The 23,576-nt window shown below is 37.6% G+C and overlaps 1 protein-coding gene across 1 annotated transcript in view; it reads left to right on the forward strand.

The window, feature by feature from the left end:
• PLCB2 (phospholipase C beta 2) overlaps nt 1-23,576 on the forward strand; it is a 256,010-nt gene that overhangs the window by 19,767 nt on the left and 212,667 nt on the right. Inside the window, exon 2 of the mRNA XM_053697903.1 lies at nt 12,325-12,402. Within this exon, the coding sequence (XP_053553878.1) occupies nt 12,325-12,402 (78 nt within the window). The remainder of the gene's footprint in view (nt 1-12,324; nt 12,403-23,576) is intronic.

Here is a 23,576-nt window from a genome sequence, read left to right on the forward strand (position 1 = left end):
GCCATCTTGGATGACGTCCCTTAAAGGAACCGTCATTAGTCGGGAGACATCGGAAGAAGAGGATGGATCCGCGTCGCCTGCTTCAAGATGGACCCGCTCCGCACCGGATGGAAGAAGATCGAAGATGCCGCTTGGAGAAGATGTTTGCCGGTCCGGATGTCCTCTTCTTGCCGGATAGGAGGAAGACTTTGGAGCACCGGATTATGGATCGCCAACCCCCGCTTGGGTTGGATGAAGATCTTGGAGCCAGGACGGATCGGTGATACCTGGATGGTGAAGACAAGGTAGGAAGATCTTCAGGGGATTAGTGTTAGGTTTATTTAAGGGGGGTTTGGGTTAGATTAGGGGTATGTGGGTGGTGGGTTGTAATGTTGGGGGGGGGGTATTGTATGTTTTTTTTTACAGGCAAAAGAGCTGAAATCCTTGGGGCATGCCCCGCAAAGGGCCCTGTTCAGGGCTGGTAAGGTAAAAGAGCTTGTAACTTTTTTAATTTAGAATAGGGTAGGGAATTTTTTATTTTGGGGGGCTTTGTTATTTTATTAGGGGGCTTAGAGTAGGTGTAATTAGTTTAAAATTGTTGTAATATTTTTATTATGTTTGTAAATATTTTTTTATTTTCTGTAACTTAGTTCTTTTTTATTTTTTGTACTTTAGCTAGTTTATTTAATTGTATTTATTTGTAGGAATTGTGTTTAATTAATTTATTGATAGTGTAGTGTTAGGTTAATTGTAGGTAATTGTAGGTAGTTTATTTAATTATTTTATTGATAGGGTAGTGTTAGGTTTAATTATAACTTAGGTTAGGATTTATTTTACAGGTAAATTTGTTATTATTTTAACTAGGTAACTATTAAATAGTTCTTAACTATTTAATAGCTATTGTACCTGGTTAAAATAATTACAAAGTTGCCTGTAAAATAAATATTAATCCTAAAATAGCTATAATATAATTATAATTTATATTGTAGCTATATTAGGATTTATTTTACAGGTAAGTATTTAGCTTTAAATAGGAATAATTTATTTAATAAGAGTTAATTTATTTCGTTAGATAAAAATTATATTTAACTTAGGGGGGTGTTAGTGTTAGGGTTAGACTTAGCTTTAGGGGTTAATACATTTATTAGAATAGCGGTGAGCTCCGATCGGAAGTTTAGGGGTTAATAATTGAAGGTAGGTGTCGGCGATGTTAGGGAGGGCAGATTAGGGGTTAATACTATTTATGATAGGGTTAGTGAGGCGGATTAGGGGTTAATAACTTTATTATAGTAGCGCTCAGGTCCGCTCGGCAGATTAGGGGTTAATAAGTGTAGGTAGGTGTCGGCGACGTTGTGGGGGGCAGATTAGGGGTTAATAAATATAACATAGGGGTCGGCGATGTTAGGGCAGCAGATTAGGGGTACATAGGGATAACGTAGGTGGCGGCGTTTTACGGAGCGGCAGATTAGGGGTTAAAAGTGTAATGCAGGGGTCAGCGATAGCGAGGGCGGCAGAATAGGGGTTAATAAGTGTAAGGTTAGGGGTGTTTAGACTCGGGGTACATGTTAGGGTGTTAGGTGCAGACGTAGGAAGTGTTTCCCCATAGGAAACAATGGGGCTGCGTTAGGAGCTGAACGCGGCTTTTTTGCAGGTGTTAGGTTTTTTTTCAGCTCAAACAGCCCCATTGTTTCCTATGGGGGAATCGTGCACGAGCACGTTTTTGAGGCCGGCCGCGTCCGTAAGCAACTCTGGTATCGAGAGTTGCATTTGCGGTAAAAATGCTCTACGCTCCTTTTTTGGAGCCTAACGCAGCATTTGTTTTAACTCTCGATACCAGAGTTAAATTTATGGTGCGGCCAGAAAAAAGCCTGCGGAGCGTTAACAGCCCTTTTACCGCCGAACTCCAAATCTAGGCCTTAATTTGCCCTCCATTGAGCAAATAGTTTTTTAACCTATGTGTTAGGACTATATACAATAGCAACATTTAATACTATTGCTTTGTGAATAGGTATATGTTATATCTTTTTAAATGTTTTAAGACATGGTCTGTCAGTAAAATAAGGTGTGTTTTTCTACACATTGTGTATTTCTACTTTATATTTGCTATATACAGCGCTGTTTATATACTCTCATACATATATATTGTTTTAACAGAAAAAATAAATTGAGATTTCAAGTACGTCCTGGGACAATGTATACAGTATGTATATATATATATATGTTTAATATGTATGTGTGTATATATATATATATATATATAAATAACAATTTGTTTAAACGAGGGGGCCCTGCCATAGACTTTGCCCTGATCCACAGTGAGTTCTAGTTATGTCTCTGATTATAAAGTCTGTTTTTTTATCCTTACATTGGGCCAGAGTACAAGTGGCACGCTATTTATTGTTTTGCTCACATGCAAACACCGCTGGAAGTGAACATTTAACGCACACATATTACAAGTTGAAAGTAAAATGTTTACGCACAAACCTGCGACCTGTAAATTACTTCATGTCCGGCTATATATCTTATACAATTTGAGACCACCCTCGATATTGCATTTGATTACACAAAGGTCATGGTAGATGGGCCCCCCCCCCCCTCCATTTAGATTTCTGTTGCGGGGTTTACCCGCTGAATCTCCCTTCTCATTATATCTGTCTTAAAGGCACTTTGTACACCCAACTAAGGGTCATACTAAACTTTTCCTATCTCATTACAGATGTATAATTTATGTGGTTATCATTATCAGTGTAATAATGTTTCCTATATCAGTTGGTTCATAAGTAACCATTGAATTAACCACTGTTAAATGCTGTTTGCTATATATTATAAAATGAGACTACCAAATTATTGATAACAATGTAATGTACAACTATCATTTGTCGATGTATGATATTTATTGTCACTTTTGTAACTACTGTAAAGAGACAACCTTTATTGTTCATATATATTACTTGTTATATTACCTCAATGATGTTTATGTACCAAGATTCTCAATAAAAGATTACTTAAAAAAACAAATGTTTACGCACGAGCAAAACCCCATGCATGCTAACTTCAGGAATTCGGATATCACATCCGTGCTAACTTCTTCAGTCTTTATTAGAGAACAACCTGACACCGCGCTAGACTTACAGTATTAAACCCGAAGGAATTCGGATATCACAACCGTGCTAACTTCTTCAGTCTTTATTAGAGAACAACCTGACACCGCGCTAGACTTACAGTATTAAACCCGAAGGAATTCGGATATCACAACCGTGCTAACTTCTTCAGTCTTTATTAGAGAACAACCTGACACCGTGCTAGACTTACAGTATTAAACCCGAAGGTAGTTATGCATATTTTTATGCATAATTCCAATGTTCTTCACATAGAAGAAAATGTACTTTGTATTTTTAAATGTATATTTCTATATATCTGATTTATTTAAAAATATATATAAATCAATAAATTTTTAAACCTTTATAACTTTTTTGTGCAATCTTTTTTTTAATATTTTTATTAGATTCTGTTGTTATGAGTGTAACTGTACTGTGTAATGTATTTTTTATGTGTTTTGTGAGATTTTTTTGTTTTGTGAAACAGTTAACCAGAGCTCTGAGGACGCACTAACCTGACTAGCGTTAACTTCAATTGTGCTCAATTGATCGCGTTTTCTTTCAACTTGTAATACGAGTGAAAAACCTGATGCGTGCAAACAGCTGCAATAAACCCGCTATTGCTTGTGTGTAATTGTTAATGCGCCACTCGTAATCTGTCCCTTAATATGGGGGGAGGCAATATTGGGGATACCCCACCCCACTGATGTTGTTCTATTTGATTATGGTTCTGTCAGGTGAACAGGGTGATTTTTTTTTTCTCTGTTGTACTGAGCACACAGCGCAAAGAACGCTGTATGAGGAGTGGGGGCAGTGTCTGAATCCGGAGAGCATACCTGGGATTATTTGTTAGATTGAACAGGGTGATAGCCTCTCAATTTGAAAAGAGAGGTCATTGTATTGCTTATGTAGATGCAACTTTGGGTAGACGATCACCATTATAATTGTGATCATCTGGAAATTAGAGGCTTGTGAGACCTCTCATTTGAAAGAGGGGAATTCCCTCTTTCACTTGAGGGGCCTCATAGCCTCTTATTAAATATAATGAGGAAGATAGGAGCTCTACAATGGTTCAGTTTATCAGGCTCACAAAAATAACACTTAAATTGATGTTCAAATTTTATAAGTACAAGTTTATTATCAAGTGGGTATGAAATTACATAGTTGTCGATTTATCAAGCTGCTGTGGACAGGGGCACACATATGCACCCCTGTCCGCCGCAGCTCGCCAATGGCTGGCTGAATTCCGCTGCCGGAATTCAGCATTGCACACGAGAAATATTTTGCGCTCGTGTGCAATCCCGCCCCCTGCCCGTGCACAGCCAATCAAGCGTGGGCAGGAGCTGTCTCCCCGGTCGGACGAGACTTGAAAGAATTGAAATTCACCACCTAGGAGATGGCGAAAGGTTAGGGAAGCAGCAGTCTGATGACCACTGCTTGTGAAATATGGACTGCAGGTTTTCTTGTGAGAACCTGCAGTCGTAGGGGGGGTGAAGCCTGCCGAAGGCTTTGATAAATCAACACCATAGCAGTGATGGGGTTAAAAAATGTGTCTTCTGAAAGGACATAATACAATTAATTATATTGTATTGTATACAAAAAGAATATCATAATCATTATAATACTCTAAACACAGCTATAGCACATGTGGAAATTGCTTGATGTCAAAGGGGTTAAAAACTACTTGTAAAACTGATATTATCCACAAACAATATTTTAATACAAAGTAATTACCCATTGTGTAAATAAATAAAATGTGCTGTACAGCTTTGATACCAATTTGTTTGGCAGTTGCTGTGATATTTGAGTAAAATTTGGTAAACAAATTAATACAAATCTGCATCAAACGCCTGTCTGGATTGAGTTTACATTTCAGGATTTTGCGGATGGACAAAAAGAAATATAATATTAACCTGGACAGATGTCAGAGATTTCACAGCCAAAATATTTAAAGGTTCCCAAGACTGTTACCAGCTTAATAATGTTACAATGCTTACTATAAAAGTGTCTGCTGTCAGTTTAATTTTATTTAATTTTTTTGGCATTCTTCATGTGCCTTGATTTTTAATAATCTGCTATATATATATATACTGTATAGGGGCTTATTTATCAAGGACAGAATGGGCCCTGATGCCCCTGTTTCCGCTCGAGCCTTCAGGCTCGCCAGAAACATCAGTTATGAAGCCGCGGTCTTAAGACCACTGCTCCTTAACTGGTCCGCCGCCTCTGAGGCTGCGGACATCAATCCGCCCAATCTCATATGATCGGGCTGATTGACACCTCCTGCTAGCGGCCGATTGACTGCAAATCTGCAGGGGGCAGCTTTGCACAAGCAGTTCTTTAGAACTGCTTGTGCAATGTTAAATGCCGACAGCATATGCTGTGGGTATTCAGCGATGTCTGGCGGACGATACGCTACAGCATATCATGTCCGCCAGACAATAATAATTCGGTCCCATACTTTTTTCTCTTCATCAAAGGCTTACTGAGGCTGTGCACAAATTTTACACCACTATACACCGAAGAAACAGCTGTTTTATGGCCCTAAAAGATTTGATTGTTCCTTACAATCAAGCAGTATATACAGTATATATAAATATATATGTATCACCTATGCAGGATCCTATCTCTGAATAACAAATGCAAATTCAAAATGGCAACACAAGGGATACAACTACAAGCTGTTTTATGCTTACAATGTTTAAAACTGGAGCTTTAAAATGTGTTGCATCTTTAGTTCAACACTATGTTATTCTATTGACTACAAATATTAATTCAGACCCTGTACCAGCTTATACCAGATGCAACTCAGAGGCAACGCAAGATACATATTCCTTGCTGACCCTCACACCAGCTGTATGACTGAGATCACAGACAGATGCCTTCCCTCTGCTCCTCATTACAGCTTTATGTCCATATGAGATCTAAGGCCAGCTGCAGGAACCAATGCTTCTTTTTATAGCAGCTGTAAGCACACACATCTGATGTCAGGCCAAGACATTTCACTGTAACCCAATGTTCCCTCTAAGGCCAGATTTTGTGAGTGGCCTTGCAATGAAACAGTTATTTAGTGAACCACACCCTACAGTAAGCAAACACTACACAATGCAGAAAGAAAGCTATGGTTATAAAGGGCTAGATTACAAGTGGAGCACTAATTTATTGCGTGCCCGCAAACGGGGAAATTTGCCCATTTGCGGGTGTGAGATAAATAACCATCCATTACTGGACAGATGAGTTCTACACAAAGAGGCTCAGGAGAAACTCAGGTATTGTTGACACCCAATAAAAATCCCAGCATGCACAAGGCCCTATTCAGCCTCTTAGATGACTTAAGAGCTTTGTGTGTTTGGGTAAATTGAACAGCTTTGCACATCAATTAATGGCAAGAGATTCCTGCTGGACAGTTTGAGATTTTGTGTCTTGGCTAAAAATGAATTTTCCAGAGCTCTTTTTATTTATTACCCAAAAACAATTAATTTTAGTGCCTTTAAAATTCTTAGCCATGCCACCTTAGTCCTTCTCAATGTAAAGACAACATTACTGAAACATGATAATTATTTGGTGCTATAGAGTAGTGTTTATATGAAAATAGTGTTTCTTTTTAAATTATACTCTCATTACATTGAGTAAACACAACACACAATTAATTGTGAGTTCTATTCACTTTACTACTTATTTTGCAGTTACACACAGAGGCGTATCAGCTGAGCCACTAAATACTATGGGAGTGCTCTTCTGTCTGCTCATTGCTATATAGTAGATGACTGAATAAAGTTATTCTATGTATGTGCACTAAGGTACTGTGCAAATTCACTGTAAGCTTCAGTCTTCTTCTCCCGTGGTAATGAAAACGCATACAGTTTAAAAGCTCAGGTAATAAAACATCAGTTTCTGAAAGCTGTGAAAAATTATATTTGTATTATTATTTAGGAATGAAATAAGCAGTTTTTTATTCAGGCAATATTATTTTAAATAGCATGACACATTGAAGAATCACTTTTTTACTGTTTAAATAATATATTTGAATTCTAATTTTATAATTAACCCACAAATTAAAAAAGCAGTGTGAAAAGTGTCTTATATACACCTCTCAATATAATGTAAAATAAATAAAAGTACAGATTTCATATTGCCCTTATATGATCAAAGGTCCCAGTTTTTCAGCACCTGCCCTGCTTTCTGTCATTATTGCTGAATTTCCCGACTTTCAAATAAGACCATAAAACAGTGGCCTCTGTAACAGATTGTCCAGTTGATGCATTATATCTTGGCCCTAGATCTTTCAAACCCACCATATCCTGCCTACACAATCCAAACCATCCATATACTTCCTACACAATCCATACCATTTGAAATCCTGCCTACACCATCTAAACCTTTCATATCCTGTCTACACAATCCATACCAACTGAAATCCTGCCTACACAATCCAAACCCATTCATATCCTGCCTACACAATCCATACCAACCGAAATCCTGCCTACTCAATCCAAACCCATCAATATCCTGCTTACACAATCCAAACCGATCCATATCTTCCCTACACAATTCAAATCCATCCATATCTTGTCTACACAATCCAAACCATCCATATACTGCTACACAATCCATACCAACCAAAATCCTGCCTATACAATACAAACCCATCCAAATACTGCTTACTGCTTACACAATCTAAATCCATTAATATCCTGCCTACTAGACATGTGCGTAGCGGAAAAAATAGTTTTGGTTCGTTTCGGACCGATTCAGATTTTTTCAAATTTTGCTTTGGATCGATTAGAATTTGGATACATTTGAATGTATTAGTTTCGGCTTTATTCAGATTCAAATAAATTCGGATGTATTCGTTTCGGATTTGATTAATAAATTAGGAAGTTCGGTATGTGTTTTGTTGATTCAGATGGTTCCAAGTTACACAAACGGAATTATTTCACTGTTCTATCTCACTAAATCTCACTAATTTTAATTTTTATACTTAATTGTGATTATAAATTAAATTTTTATACTGAATTGTGATTAGTCCATGGCCATTCGAATGTAATGAATAAATCTGAACTAATTCGGATCTATTCGTTACAAATGCATTCGGATTAGTTTAGTTTCATTGCTAGGGTAATTTCGGAAATTCTAATCGAATCACCGAATTTGGCGAATTTGGCCAAATTTCGATTCTGAACGAAACAAAATGCACGTCTACTGCCTACAAAATCCATACCAACTAAAATCTTGCCTACCCAATACAAACCCATCCATATCCTACTTACACAATCTAAACCCATCCATATCTTGCCTACACAATCCGTACCAACTGAAATCCTGCCTACACAATTTAAACCCATCCATATCCTACTTACACAATCTAAACCTATCCATATTTTGCCTATACAATCCATACCAGCTGAAATCCTGCCTACACAATTCATGTCAACTGAAATCCTTCCTACACAATCCAAACCCATCCATATCCTGTCTACAGAATCCATACCAACCGAAATCCTACCTACATAATCCATGACAACCAAAATCCTTCCTACACAATCCAAAACCATCAATATCCTGCCTAAAAAATCCATATCAACTGAAATCCTGCCTACATAATTCAAACTCATCCATATCTTGTCTACACAATCCATATCAACCAAAATCCTGCTTACAAAATCCATTTCCACCCATTTCTTCCTACACAATCCATACCCGCCCATATCCTGCCTACACAATTCAAACACACCATATACTGCCTACACAATCCAAACCCACCCATATTCTGCCTACACAATCCAAACCCACCCTTAGCCTGCCCTCACAATCCAAAGCCACCCTTCTCCTTCCTACACAATCCAAAGCCACCCATATCCTGCCTACACAATCCATATTCACCATATCATGCCTACAAAATCTAAACCCTCCATATTCTGTCTACACAATCCAAAGCCACCCATATCCTGCCTACACAATCCACATTCACCATATCCTGCCTACAAAATCCATATCCACCATATCCTGTTTTTACAATCCAAAGCCACCCATGCTTCTTTATACGACTACATTCAAACAAACATCCAATCCATTTAGAACATTTCACATGCACTTTTGATTTGCAATACCACATATTGCTATTATGACGATCCTTTGATCATAGGGCCCTTAGTGACCAGTGAAGCCAATCAGGGGCTTGCTTTATTGAAACTAAGCAAAGTGTGCTCCTTCATCTCTCCCTCAGCAGCTCAGGGCTATCATGCACAATATGCAATGCCACACAACTCTACTTAGTTTCAATGGAGCTGGCATTACAGCTCCTATTAAAAACAGTTAAATGTCCATTACATATAATAGAATTGCATAATCTAGTTATGCACAATAACAATTATCAGTAGATTTTTTAAGATAATTTTTTCTGCTTCTATTTCCATGCCCACTGGATCATGTGACAGTCATCAGCCAATTACAGACTCACATGCGTATATACTATGAACTCTTATACTTGCTCAGTAGGAACTAGTGTCTCAAAAAGTGTGCATATAAAAAGACAGCACAAATTGATAATGGAATTATTATTTTTTTTAATTGCATGCTCTATTTGAATCAGGAAACTTTAGTTTTAAATTTGGTGTCACGTATTGGTCATGCACAGCAGGCAGAATGTAAGCATATGATTGTAAGTTTTGGGAAATTTATTGCATTGTACTTGCCTAGTATTTTTTGTAGTTGAAATCACAATTTTGTGCAGAGAGATATACGGCTAGATTACGAGTTGTGCATTAGGGTAAAAAAAGCAGCGTTAAGAGGTCCTAACGCTGCTTTTTTACGCCCGCTGGTATTATGAGTCTGAAGGTTTATGGTCACCACACACTTCTTTGGCCTTACCGCAAAACGACTTACGTAAACTTCGTAAAGTCTTTTTCTATGGGACTTACATAGCGCCGGTATTACGAGTCTGTCCTAGGAGGCCAAAAAGTGAGCGGTACACCCTACACCGTCAAGAGTCCTAACGCATTTAAAAGTCAGTAGTTATGAGTTTTATTGTACAACGCAGTAGCATAAAACTCATAACTAAAGTGCTAAAAAGTACACATAAACTACCTATTAACCCCTAAACCGAGGCCCTCCCGCATCGCAAACACTAAAATGAAATTATTAACCCCTAATCTGCCGCTCCGGACACCGCCGCCACCTACATTATATGTATGAACCCCTAATCTGCTGACCCCAACATCGCCGACACCTACATTATATTTATTAACCCCATATTTATTAACCCCTAATCTGCCGGCCCTAACATCTCCCCACCTACCTACATTTATTAACCCCTAATCTGCCACCCCCAACATCGCCGCCACTATATTAAAGTTATTAACCCCTAAACCTAAGTCTAACCCTAAACTAACACCCCCTAACTTAAATATAATTACAATATAAATATTACTATCATTAACTAAATTATTCCTATTTAAAACTAAATACTTACCTGTAAAATAAACCCTAAAATAGCTACAATATAACTAATAGTTACATTGTAGCTAGTTTAGGATTTATTTTTACTTTACAGGCAAGTTTGTATTTATTTTAACTAGGTAGAATAGTTATTAAATAGATTACTTTGGGGCAATGCCCTGCAAAAGGCCTTTTAAAGGGCTATTGGTAGTTTAGTTTTAGGAAAGGGTTTTTTTTTTTATTTTGGGGAGGCTTTTTTATTTTAATAGGGCTATTAGAATAGGTGTAATTAGTTTAAATTTCTCTAATTTGTGTATTATTTTCTGTAATTTAGTTTTTTTTTGTACTTTAGCTAATTTAATTTAATGTAGGTAATTGTATTTAATTTAATTAATTTATTTAATTATAGTGTAGTGTTAGGTGTTAGTGTAACTTAGGTTAGGTTTTATTTTACAGGTAAATTTGTCTGTATTTTAACTAGGTAGTTATTAAATAGTTAATAACTATTTAATAACTATTCTACCTAGTTAAACTAAGTAAAAACTTGCCTGTTAAATAAAATAAAATAAATCCTAAGTTAGCTACAATGGAACTATTAGTTATATTGTAGCTATCTTAGGGTTTATTTTACAGGTAAGTATTTAGTTTTAAATAGGAATAATTTAGTTAATGATATTAATATTTATTTTGATTTATTGTAATTATATCTAAGTTAGGGGGTGTTAGGTTTAGGGTTAGACTTAGGTTTAGGGGTTAATAACTTTAATATAGTGGCAGCGACGTTGGGGGCGGCAGATTAGGGGTTCATAAATGTCGGTAGGTGTCGGCGATGTTAGGGCCGGCAGATTAGGGGTTAATAATATTTAACTAATGTTTGCGAGGTGGGAGTGTGGCGGTTATTGGGGTTAATATGTTTATTATAGTGGCAGCGACGATGGGGGCGGCAGATTAGGGGTTAATAAGTGTAGGTAGGTGGCGGCGACATTGGGGGCAGCAGATTAGGGGTTAATAAGTATAATGTAGGTGTCGGCGATGTTGGGGGCAGCAGATTAGGGGTTCATAAGTATAATGTAGGTGGCGGCGGTGTCCGGAGCGGCAGATTAGGGATTAATAATATAATGTGGGTGTCAGCGATGTCGGGGGCGGTAGATTAGGGGTTAATAAGTGTAAGATTAGGGGTGTTTAGACTCGGGGTTCATGTTAGGGTGTTAGGTGTAGACATAACTTTTATTTCCCCATAGGAACCAATGGGGCTGCGTTAGTGAGTTTACGCTGCTTTTTGCAGGTGTTAGACTTTTTTCAGCCTGCTCTCCCCGTTGATTCGTATAGGGAAATCGTGCACGAGCACGTTACACCAGCTCACCGCTGACTTAAGCAGCGCTGGTATTGGAGTGCGGTAATGAGCAAAATTTTACTCAACGCTCACTTCTTGTCTTTTAATGACGGGTTTCTGAAAACTCGTAATACCAGCGCTGCAGGTAAGTGAGCGGTGAGGGAAAACTGCTCGTTAGCAACCCACAGCCTCTAACGCAAAACTCGTAATCTGGGCTATAGTCTGTGCATTTCAAATTTTCCTAGAATATCTCTTCAGAATTGCTGAAATTTCAAATTGAAATGTGCCAAGGTACATCTTGTGTAGAAAGTACTGAATAAGCACATGACAAGATGTAGTTTTATACTGAATAAAAGCATAGCTGTGCTCTAACAATCATGTTTATACATGATCCTTAAAAAAGATTCCTATATAAAAGGCTTGATGGGTATTTGGAAACTTACTTTTTCTAAAACTTATATTTTGATTTATTCTTAGGAATCATCTATGGCCTCTCCAGTAATCCTACGAGTGGAACCAAAGGGATATTATCTGTACTGGACTTTTCAAAGCAAGGTCAGTTCCTGTCACTGGTCAATTGCATTATATTTTATATTATTTATTATATATGGCTTTCCTTACAGACTGATTCCTTTGGCATCTTTCTGTGTAAGGTCTTTTTAGACTGCATGCTCTAACACTTGGGTTTTTATGACTTTTTTAATTTCTGTTTATTAAAACTATTTAGAATATTATAGCAAATATGACATTGCCTACAATACCAATGGGATGTTCCTGTGTCAAATTGAAAAGGTTCACTTGGTTTCTAGACTAAATGATGGAAAACTCCCCTTTTTAATACAACACACATAATGACCTTTCTTTATTTTGCCTCAAAGCACAGATGTGCAGTCATAATTTATTCAGAAAAAGAGAGAAGCGCTGTACCAGTAACAAACAACAGCTCTGTAGCTTGTTCTATGGTGAGTTACCACCTACGAGCAGCCTCTTTTAGCCCAGTTGTGCTTTTAACAGTGTGGCGACATAGCTTACAGATTTTATCCCTGTAATAGTCACATAGCTGGTTTTAGAACCCGTTCCCCTCAGATTCACCTCAGACCCTTTTGAATTGAGAATAAAATGATGAAACCAAAACTAGTTTCTCTTTCATCCTCTTCGCTCTCCTGATGAAAATGGCTGATTTTGGACAATGCAAGAAAACACACAAATGTTGTGATTATTTTAGCAGTGTTGCACAGATTGGGGTGTGGTAGTCAGAGTTGCCCTGAATTATTTTGACAGTTTTATTATTAAATATATGTGTGTGTGTGTGTGTGTGTGTATATATATATATATATATATATATATATATATATATATATATATATATATATATATATATATATATATATATATATATATATATATATATATATATATATAAAAATCTGTAAATATTCTTCTTATTACAAAATAAATACATATATAGTGGTTCCTATTAAATTATTTGGAAATAAATGAGACCCTTTAATATTAAAACCCAGGGGCGGTACTACCAGGGGTACAGAGGACGCATGTATAAAAAGTTATTTTACCCAGAAAACAAACTGCTATAAATTGGGTTGACAACTGTGCATCATGCATGGAAATTGTGGCCAATCAAGTGGTTAAATCATTTGCTTTATCTGTAAAACTATTAATGCTGTAAAATACAAACTTGGTAACATAGAACAACCCACGGGGTCAGGAAGTCATTGGTCATAGAATTACAATTCTTGTTCTTCTCTCTATGAACCATTTGATTTAGGTTCCTTTGATATCTGATTTATATTTAATATAATAATAAGAAATATTTGTTATTCCATAACCTCACAGGGTGATGACTGTAATGTACAATTAAATAGAAGCTTAAAACTATAGGCATGTGTATGTATGTATGTATGTAAGTGTATGTCTGTGTGTATGTATGTGTTTGTGTATTTATGCATGTATATTTGTGTTTATGTGTGTATTTATGCATGTATGTGTGTGTGTGTGTGTGTGTATGTTTGTGGACCCAGCAGATTACAGACCTTGCTACTACAGCATGGGAGGGGGGTGCAGGGGTAAACAGTGTTACTATACAGTACCACTATATACAGTTTAGGGGGACTGGACCATGTCACAGACTACCGTGGTATCTTTATAAAGTACTGGGGTGGGTAGGGTTAGGCCAGCCATCTCACCGGAAGATTACAGACTGTGTCACTAACTCACTATATACAGTACTGGTGGCTTAAACAGTGTCATTATATACAGTAATAGGGGTCAGACCATCTCACAGACTGTGGGCACAGGATACCCCCTTTTGCAGACATGTAATCTGATTCACATTTTTTTTCTGTGTTAAATGTTGAAAAAAAAAAAGATGTATTAAATTCACTCTTTTTTTTTGGGGGGGGGGGCTTCTTAGATTCTTGCACCTGGGCTCTGTGGTTTCTAGTTACGCCTCTGTTAAAATCTGTCTGATCCCGCCAAATAAGGTCAGTCCAGCCCCAAAATATCAGGCAATTCTCCTCGGAACAAGGAACATGACAACCTCAGGTGATCATTTCGGCCTTCTGTGGCCTCGTCCGTGAGGTGCAGCCATATTCCTCTAAGCACACTGGGCAAGGAGTCCACGTCTGGTTTCCCCTATAACCTTTAAGGAGACCTCCCCAGGGTCATAATACAAATTCATTAAAAGAGAGAAGTGCTTTACCAGGAACAAACAACAGCTCAGTAGATTGTTCTATTGCGAGCTAGCACCTAGGAGCAGCCTCATTTAGCCCAGTTGTGCTTTTCACAGAGGAAAATTTTCCTGAAGTATATGAGTCTGATCCCGCCGAGTAAGGTCAGTCCAGCCCAGAAATACCAGGCAATTCTCCTCTGAACAAGGAACATGACAACCTCAGATGATCGTTTCTGCCTTCTGTGGGCCTCAACAGTGATGGGCAGCCATATCCCTCTAAGCACACTGGGCAAGGAGTCCGCATCTGGTTTCCCCCATCACCCTTAGGGAGACCTCCCCAGTCATAATTTATTTTCTGTGAAATTAATTCTTAAAATGGTGAAAACAAAAACTTTAGGTTTAGAGCAAGATGCAGCATTGTACAGACAAGTATAAACTCATTATAGTCACTTCAAATACTTGTATACCCCTTAGCCTCTTTGTAGCACAAGCAACTTTTGCTAAGGAAATGTTCTGATATTTTCTGGATCAGATCATAGGGGTGCACCTGGGTGATATTCTAATCTACTAAGCAGCAGCATGTACATCACATTGCCACCCATCTACGGTCTCATCTTTTTTTAAGCCTTGAAAAATACTCATTTGAGATAAACTTTTGTTTTTAGATCTCACCTTCAGGTATACACATGGATTTGTTTTCCACAAATTCACATCTCCTTATAATAATCAAAACTGCTGCAGGTACATTGAGAAATTCACTAATCTTAATTTAACACATGGCTCTTGGCTGGTGAGGCCCAGGAAGCTTTAAAGGAATCTAAAATCTATTAAATCTGCTCCTATCTTGGCATATTCTGACTTATGAGCTGCATACACCTTGAAAGTAACTGCACCTGAAAATATGGCTGCATATTTTCTGTTGTTCCAAATAGTAGCTTAATTTTCTTGCAAACTGTCCTCAGCTAGGATGGATGGCAGAGCGATTATTTATTTCTATCTTGAATTTCTCTGCTCAGCCAAGAGACTTTGTCCACATTGAGCTCAGTGAGCCACGTTCTTGTATCAACAATAGACATGGTTCTAACAATAGACATGGTTCTAACAATAGACATGGTTCTAACAATAGACATGGTTCTAACAATAGACATGGTTCTAACAATAGACATGGTTCTAACAATAGAAACGTGATTACCTATTTAATCTTCACAATTCTGACTTTACTCCTGATCATTCTGAGACAGTTTTGTCCCTCAAACATTTCTTAGCAACTTCAAATCATTTGAGTGACTGTGGAGTCAATCGGAATCTTCTGGCTGTTTCCTCCCAAATTGGTCAGTGTGTTTTCCAAATGTTCACAATGGATCAGTGAGATAAAAGTCTGCAGCGAAAAAACTGTGTTTTCACTAGAAAAAATCTAGAAAAGGCCTTTTAATCTGTTATTTACTTTTAATCAGGCTAGAAACTGGGAAGCCATCCAAAACTGGCATATACAATGGTCCTTTCAAACCTCTTAAAGCGAAGGTCAATTTAAATGAATCGGTGCCCGGTTTTTAATAATCATAAAAACAAGGGCACTTTTATTCATCAAAATTGACATTTCACTTGTTTTCTTCAAATACTTACCTTTTAATCTTCACAGCCACTCCAGCGATTCCCCGGCTGTCGGAAGCCTCTTCATACGCCAGAAATGATGAATCCGGCTTCCTCCGGATTCGTCATTTTGGACCCGCAAAGAGGGCTTGCAGCGGGCGGAGGAAGCGCTGCAGCGGCTGTCAGGATTAAAAGGTACGTTTTTGAAGAAAACGAGTGAAATGTCAATTTTGATGAATTAAAGTGCCCTTGTTTTAATAGGTTTATTAAAAACCAGGCACCGATTCATCTAAATTGACCTTCGCTTTAAGGTTACAGAAAAGTGCTTTTGAATTAACTCCTTTGTTTAGTGTGTAATGGAAAAACTAATTAACATGTGTGAAATTAACCTATTGGCACTAGATATAGTAAGTTAGGAATAATAGAATATTACTTCCGGTGCTAACCCTAATATTGAACATACAATTATAAATTGGTAAGGGAACCAAAAAAGAAAAGGGTTTTACTAGCACTCATTCCTAATTAGTAGTATTTTTTTTAAAAAATTATTAATTTTTATTAAATTCGTGTTAAAACAAGGACCACCTTGGTAAAGTACCCAAACATAAAACTGAACACCTAGCCCCCCTGTTTCCTGGCCGATAGCAGCTCCCTCGGCTTCAGGTGTCAGGGACTAGGGACAGCATTAAAACCAACAAATAGTGCACCTAAAGTGTGCTTACTAAGAGCACAAACGCGTTTCGGCTGTAGTATTCAGCCTTTTTCAATGTGATATGTCAAGCCGAGGCCCCGGTGCCACCCTCTTAAGTAGTGCTTGTTGTAAGTTTTCCAACCAATCCCATTCCTTTCTCGTGAAACGCCCTATTACCAGCCAATAAGAGTCTGTTGTACGGTAGGCGTGAGAACCGGCTGTGAACTGATTGGATTGGCTGTATGAATTTCAACACCAATGATTATTTAATTTCAGAGAGCGAATTACTTTAACTTTCAGTTATAAACCTTGTATCATCCAACATTTACAAAGAGACAAACATATAGAAAGACGCTATATTCGATCTTTACTAAAGTTTATGTGTGATTATATCGCCTCACTTATCGGCGATTATGTTATATCTCCGTGCTAAGTTATGGAGATTTTACATCCATGTTATCTGTTGCACTGTTTACTTTATTCACACTCGTCATCATTGTTTCCTACATATCACAATAAACAATCTGAAATATATATAATATAAGTCTGATCATTTGTAAAATAGTGTCCATTTTCAAATCACACAGCCCTACAGCATTTAACACTCCCCTTCAAGGATATTACTAAAACAGTGTCATTAACCCTTTAGGGGCACTTGTAAGGATTTACTGTGATCTGATCCTCATAGAACATTTTTACAAAGACTTTAAAATATATTTCATTGTTAAATCACATAGCCTTATGGCGTGCAACACGCCCGTCCAATTGAGGGGCGCTTGTAAGGAGTAAATGTGATTTGGCCTTCGTAAGAAGATATAATACTGCAGAATTATTTATGATATGTTTCATTTGAATCTACATTAAGAGTAATTCACCAACTCAAAAAATTATTTTTGCAGTGGGGTACTATGTATGATTAAATTCTATTGTAAATGACATATACACCTTCTATGTATTTGTCATCTGATTTAGGGCTTCTGCATCAAATCTCCAAAAATGATATAAATCATTGAATTGCATTAGTATGAAAATACATATGCACTGATTATGAAGAGCATGATGTGTCGTATGTTCTATATGGTCAACAATAGTTATATACATAACAGACAATAATTATAGTCTGAATACCCATTGCATATACAGTGATGTTAGAAATTGTTTAAAACTGCACTACGGGCGGCACTTTTGATATGAAGTACATTACATTGTATTTAAATTCAAAATTGGCGAGAATAGATGACCACAGGGATAAGACACTTGTGTGCATCCGATCCCTGTAAGTCACCATGTCCGCCCATCTTTGAGTGTGATTCCCTGGTGATTATAGCCATAAAATTTTTTGCTTATCAGGGATTATACAATGAAGAAATTTCACAGAGATTCACTATATATAAGAGATTTATTCATTGGATTAAAGGAATACCCAATAATTATTCGCTTCGTTCATTCCATGTGGCATGACTGAATTTAATTTGAATATCCAGCCTGTTTCTTTTTGTAACAGAATATTCTCGGTGTTCCCACCTCTGATCCCTGGTTTAACTCTTTCAATGCCCCAACATTTGAAAGATGTTGTTTTACCTGCGTGGTGTGATAAAAAGTGTCTAGCCACACTGGTTATTTTTTTACCTTCTTTCTGATCTTTCTGGGCATTACGTATGTTACATAGATGTTCTGTTATTCTTGTACTTAGTTTACGAGTTGTCATGCATGTGTATATCAAATTACACGAGCATGATAAACAGTAGATGACATTATCACTTTGACAGTTAATGTGTGTTTTAATTTTCCATTGTTTTAAAAATCTGTCTGTGATAAATTCCTTTTTACTCATAAATTGACAGGTTTTACAATGACCACAGGGTGTTGAGCCTTGATAGATTGGTTTTTTATTCCTATTCCTATCAAAGTGACTTTGTGATAAATTATCATTGAGATTCCTGGCACGCCTAAAAGTAAAGGATGGTTTCTCAGGTAATAAACCTTTCAATCTGTCATCGCTTCTAAGGATGTGCCAGTGTTTTCTCACTATTGTATTTACATGTTCACTTTGATTGTTGTAAGTTGAAATAAACCTCATAGTGTTCTGCTCTGATACACTATGAGGTTCTATGAGGATCAGATCACAGTAAATCCTTACAAGTGCCCCTAAAGGGTTAATGACACTGTTTTAGTAATATCCTTGAAGGGGAGTGTTAAATGCTCTAGGGCTGTGTGATTTGAAAATGGACACTATTTTACAAATGATCAGACTTATATTATATATATTTCAGATTGTTTATTGTGATATGTAGGAAACAATGATGACGAGTGTGAATAAAGTAAACAGTGCAACAGATAACATGGATGTAAAATCTCCATAACTTAGCACGGAGATATAACATAATCGCCGATAAGTGAGGCGATATAATCACACATAAACTTTAGTAAAGATCGAATATAGCGTCTTTCTATATGTTTGTCTCTTTGTAAATGTTGGATGATACAAGGTTTATAACTGAAAGTTAAAGTAATTCGCTCTCTGAAATTAAATAATCATTGGTGTTGAAATTCATACAGCCAATCCAATCAGTTCACAGCCGGTTCTCACGCCTACCGTACAACAGACTCTTATTGGCTGGTAATAGGGCGTTTCACGAGAAAGGAATGGGATTGGTTGGAAAACTTACAACAAGCACTACTTAAGAGGGTGGCACCGGGGCCTCGGCTTGACATATCACATTGAAAAAGGCTGAATACTACAGCCGAAACGCGTTTGTGCTCTTAGTAAGCACACTTTAGGTGCACTATTTGTTGGTTTTAACGCTGTCCCTAGTCCCTGACACCTGAAGCCGAGGGAGCTGCTATCGGCCAGGAAACAGGGGGGCTAGGTGTTCAGTTTTATGTTTGGGTACTTTACCAAGGTGGTCCTTGTTTTAACACGAATTTAATAAAAATTAATAATTTTTTTAAAAAAATACTACTAATTAGGAATGAGTGCTAGTAAAACCCTTTTCTTTTTTGGTTCCCTTACCAATTTATAATTGTATGAAATTAACCTATTGCAATTTTTAATATTTTAAAAGTATTGTTTTTACAATAGTTACATTAATTGTTTTAAGAGGACTGTTTTCTGGTTTGGCTTGAACTACATCTGAAAACAAGAAGACGACTATGGGTTTCTATTAGAAGGACTTATGGCATCTTCTAATACTGGATTGTAACAGTACTAAAACTGTAAAATGTAAAACCGGTCCACTGCAATATTGTAGGCGCAAAGAAGATGCTCAAACACGTTTTCTCATTCATGAAGGCGCATTATCGTTTGAAAGATTGTTTATCAAAGTGCGTTTCTTTTAAAAAATATGTTCACAAAGATGTAATCCCTGTTTAAACATCTTCTTTACAATAATAAAATTCCCTACCCTATACTAAATTACAAATAGCCCTTAAAAGGGCCTTTTGCGGGGCATTGCCCCAAAGTAATCAGCTCTTTTTGAAGCGTTTGGACTCGTCGTGCTTGGCAGCCTTTTACAGCAGATTCCCTGCTCATCCTGACTTACCCCTGAGGTTTGGACGCTTTGAGAGTGAAGCAGCTAGTAGGAGCGACCGCGTGAATAAATACAGGTAGAATATGTGATATGCATTTGTGCACTGAATACTATTGTTTGAAGAGGAAACAGCACCTGTGAATAAAGACGCGAGTGTTCACTGCTCCTCCTATGCTATGCCTTTAACGTACTACTTCACACAGTAACATTTGGGGTTAAAGTCTGAAGTGACTGGTCTCTATACACCGGGGACTGTATAACTGCATTCTTTTTGCATTAACGCTGCACCTGTTGGATTACAAAATATTTGCAAAAATATTTGCAATTCTTAAATGGACTACCTTTTGTCTATTTTCCCTGGTGCACCAGATAATAATTTTTGGCCAGTACTTTATACCACTTTTTTGTGCGGGATCCACTGTATGAATGTGAATGTGTGTTTTGTGCATACAGTTAATTTAATTTAATAAATATTTATATCGTTTTTGACATATAGGCTTTTGTGTATTTATTCAATTCTACAGTTGTGCTGGATTTACCTAGACTTTTGGGAATTTCTTATTGTGGAAGTCCCACTTTCTTTTCTATGTTGTTTCATAATCAGCTCTTTTACCTGTACAAAAAATACAATACCCCCCAACATTAAAACCCACCACCCACACGCCCAACCCTACTCTAAAACCCACCCAATCCCCCTTAAAAAAAAAACTAACACTACCCCCTTGAAGATCACCCTACCTTGAGCCGTCTTCACCCAGCCGGGCACAAGTGGACCTCCAGAGGGGCAGAAGTCTTCATCCGATCTGGCCAGAAGAGGACATCCAGACCGGAAGAAGTCTTCATCCAGGTGGCATCTTCTATCTTCTTCCATCCGGAGCGGAGCGGGTCCATCTTGAAGACATCCGACGCTGAGCATCCTCTTCCATCCGACGGCGACTGAAGAATGAAGGTTCCTTTAAGTGACGTCATCCAAGATGGCGTCCCTTCAATTCCGATTGGCTGATAGAATCCTATCAGCCAATCGGAATTAAGGTAGGAAAAATCCTATTGGCTGATTGGATCAGCCAATAGGATTGAAGTTCAATCCTATTGGCTGATCCAATCAGCCAATAGGATTGAGCTTGCATTCTATTGGCTGATTGGAACAGCCAATAGAATGTGAGATCAATCCTATTGGCTGATTGCATCAGCCAATAGGATTGATCTCACATTCTATTGGCTCTTCCAATCAGCCAATAGGATTGAAGTTCAATCCTATTGGCTGATCCAATCAGCCAATAGGATTGAGCTTGCATTCTATTGGCTGATTGGAACAGCCAATAGAATGCAAGATCAATCCTATTGGCTGATTGCATCAGCCAATAGGATTTTTCCTACCTTAATTCCAATTGGCTGATAGGATTCTATCAGCCAATCGGCATTGAAGGGACGCCATCTTGGATGACGTCACTTAAAGAAACCTTCATTCTTTAGTCGCCATCGGATGGAAGAGGATGTTCCGCATCGGATGTCTTCAAGATGGACCCGCTCCGCTCCGGATGGAAGAAGATAGAAGATGCCGTCTGGATGAAGACTTCTGCCGATCTGGATGTCCCCTTCTGGCCGGATCAGATGAAGACTTCTGCCCCTCTGGAGGTCCACTTGTGCCCGGCTGGGTGAAGACGGCTCAAGGTAGGGTGATCTTCAAGGGAGTAGTGTTAGGTTTTTTTAAGGGGGGATTTGGTGGGTTTTAGAGCAGGGTTGGGTGTGTGGGTGGTGGGTTTTAATGTTGGGGGGTATTGTATTTTTTTTACAGGTAAAAGAGCTGATTACTTTGGGGCAATGCCCCGCAAAAGGCCCTTTTAAGGGCTATTTGTAATTTAGTATAGGGTAGGGAATTTTATTATTTTGGGGGGCTTTTTTATTTTATTAGGGGGATTATATTAGGTGTAATTAGTTTAAAAAATTGTAATTCTTTTTATTTTCTGTAATTTAGTGGGGATTTTTGTACTTAATTTAATTGTAGTTAATTGTAGGTAATTTATGTAATTAATTTAATGATAGTGTAGTGTTAGGTGTAATTGTAATTTAGGTTAGGATTTATTTTACAGGTAAATTTGTACTTATTTTAACTAGGAAGTTATTAAATAGTTAATAACTATTTAATAACTATTCTACCTAGTTAAAATAAATACAAAGTTGATTGTAAAATAAATATAAATCCTAAGCTAGCTACAATGTAACTATTATTTATATTGTAGCTAGCTTAGGGTTTATTTTATCGGTAAGTATTTAGTTTTAAATAGGAATAATTTATTTAATTGTAGTAAATTTATTTAGATGTATTTAAATTATATTTAAGTTAGGGGGTGTTAGGGTTAGGGTTAGACTTAGGTTTAGGGGTTAATAAATTTATTATAGTGGCGGCAACGTTGGCAGCGGCAGATTAGGGGTTAATAAATTTAATATAGTTGCGGCGACGTGGGGGGGCAGATTAGGGGTTAATAAATATAAAGTAGGGTTTGGCGATGTTGGGGGCAGTAGATTAGGGGTTCATAAGTATAATGTAGGTGGCGGCGGTGTTTGGAGCGGCAGATTAGGGGTTAATAATATAATGTAGGTGGTGACGATGTCAGGGGCGGCAGATTAGGGGTTAATAAGTGTAATATTAGGGGTGTTTAGACTCGGGGTTCATGTTAGGGTGTTAGGTGCAGACATAAAATTAATTTCCCCATAGGAAACAATGGGGCTGCGTTAGGAGCTGAACGCTGCTTTTTTGCAGGTGTTTTTTTTCAGCCAGCTCAGCCCCATTGTTTCCTATGGGGAAATCGTGCACGAGCATGTTTTGCCAGCTTACCGCTATTGTAAGCAGCGCTGGTAATACAGTGAGATGTGGAGCTAAATTTTGCTCAACGCTCACTTTTCTGAGGCTAACGCCGGCTTGAAAAAAACTTCTAATACCAACGTTGGCTTAAGTGAGCGGTAAGAAAAAAAGGCTGGTTAGCACCACACAGCCTTACCGACAAAAACTCGTAATCTAGCCGAATGTTTGTAACACTTGGATTCATAGCAAACGTTATTCATCCAAACACACACAATGGATGGGTTAGTAGGGAAGGAATACAGATCTTTTGTAGAAGAAAAGTGTTTTCTAGGGATAAGAGTGACATTTCTTTTCTGCTTCAAAGGAGACACAAATGAAACCTTTTATGGCCACATCCTTTAATGGGCCAACAGGTGCAATCACTCA

This window comes from Bombina bombina, chromosome 1 (genome assembly GCF_027579735.1).
Source record: "Bombina bombina isolate aBomBom1 chromosome 1, aBomBom1.pri, whole genome shotgun sequence".
Classification (NCBI taxonomy): domain Eukaryota; kingdom Metazoa; phylum Chordata; class Amphibia; order Anura; family Bombinatoridae; genus Bombina; species Bombina bombina.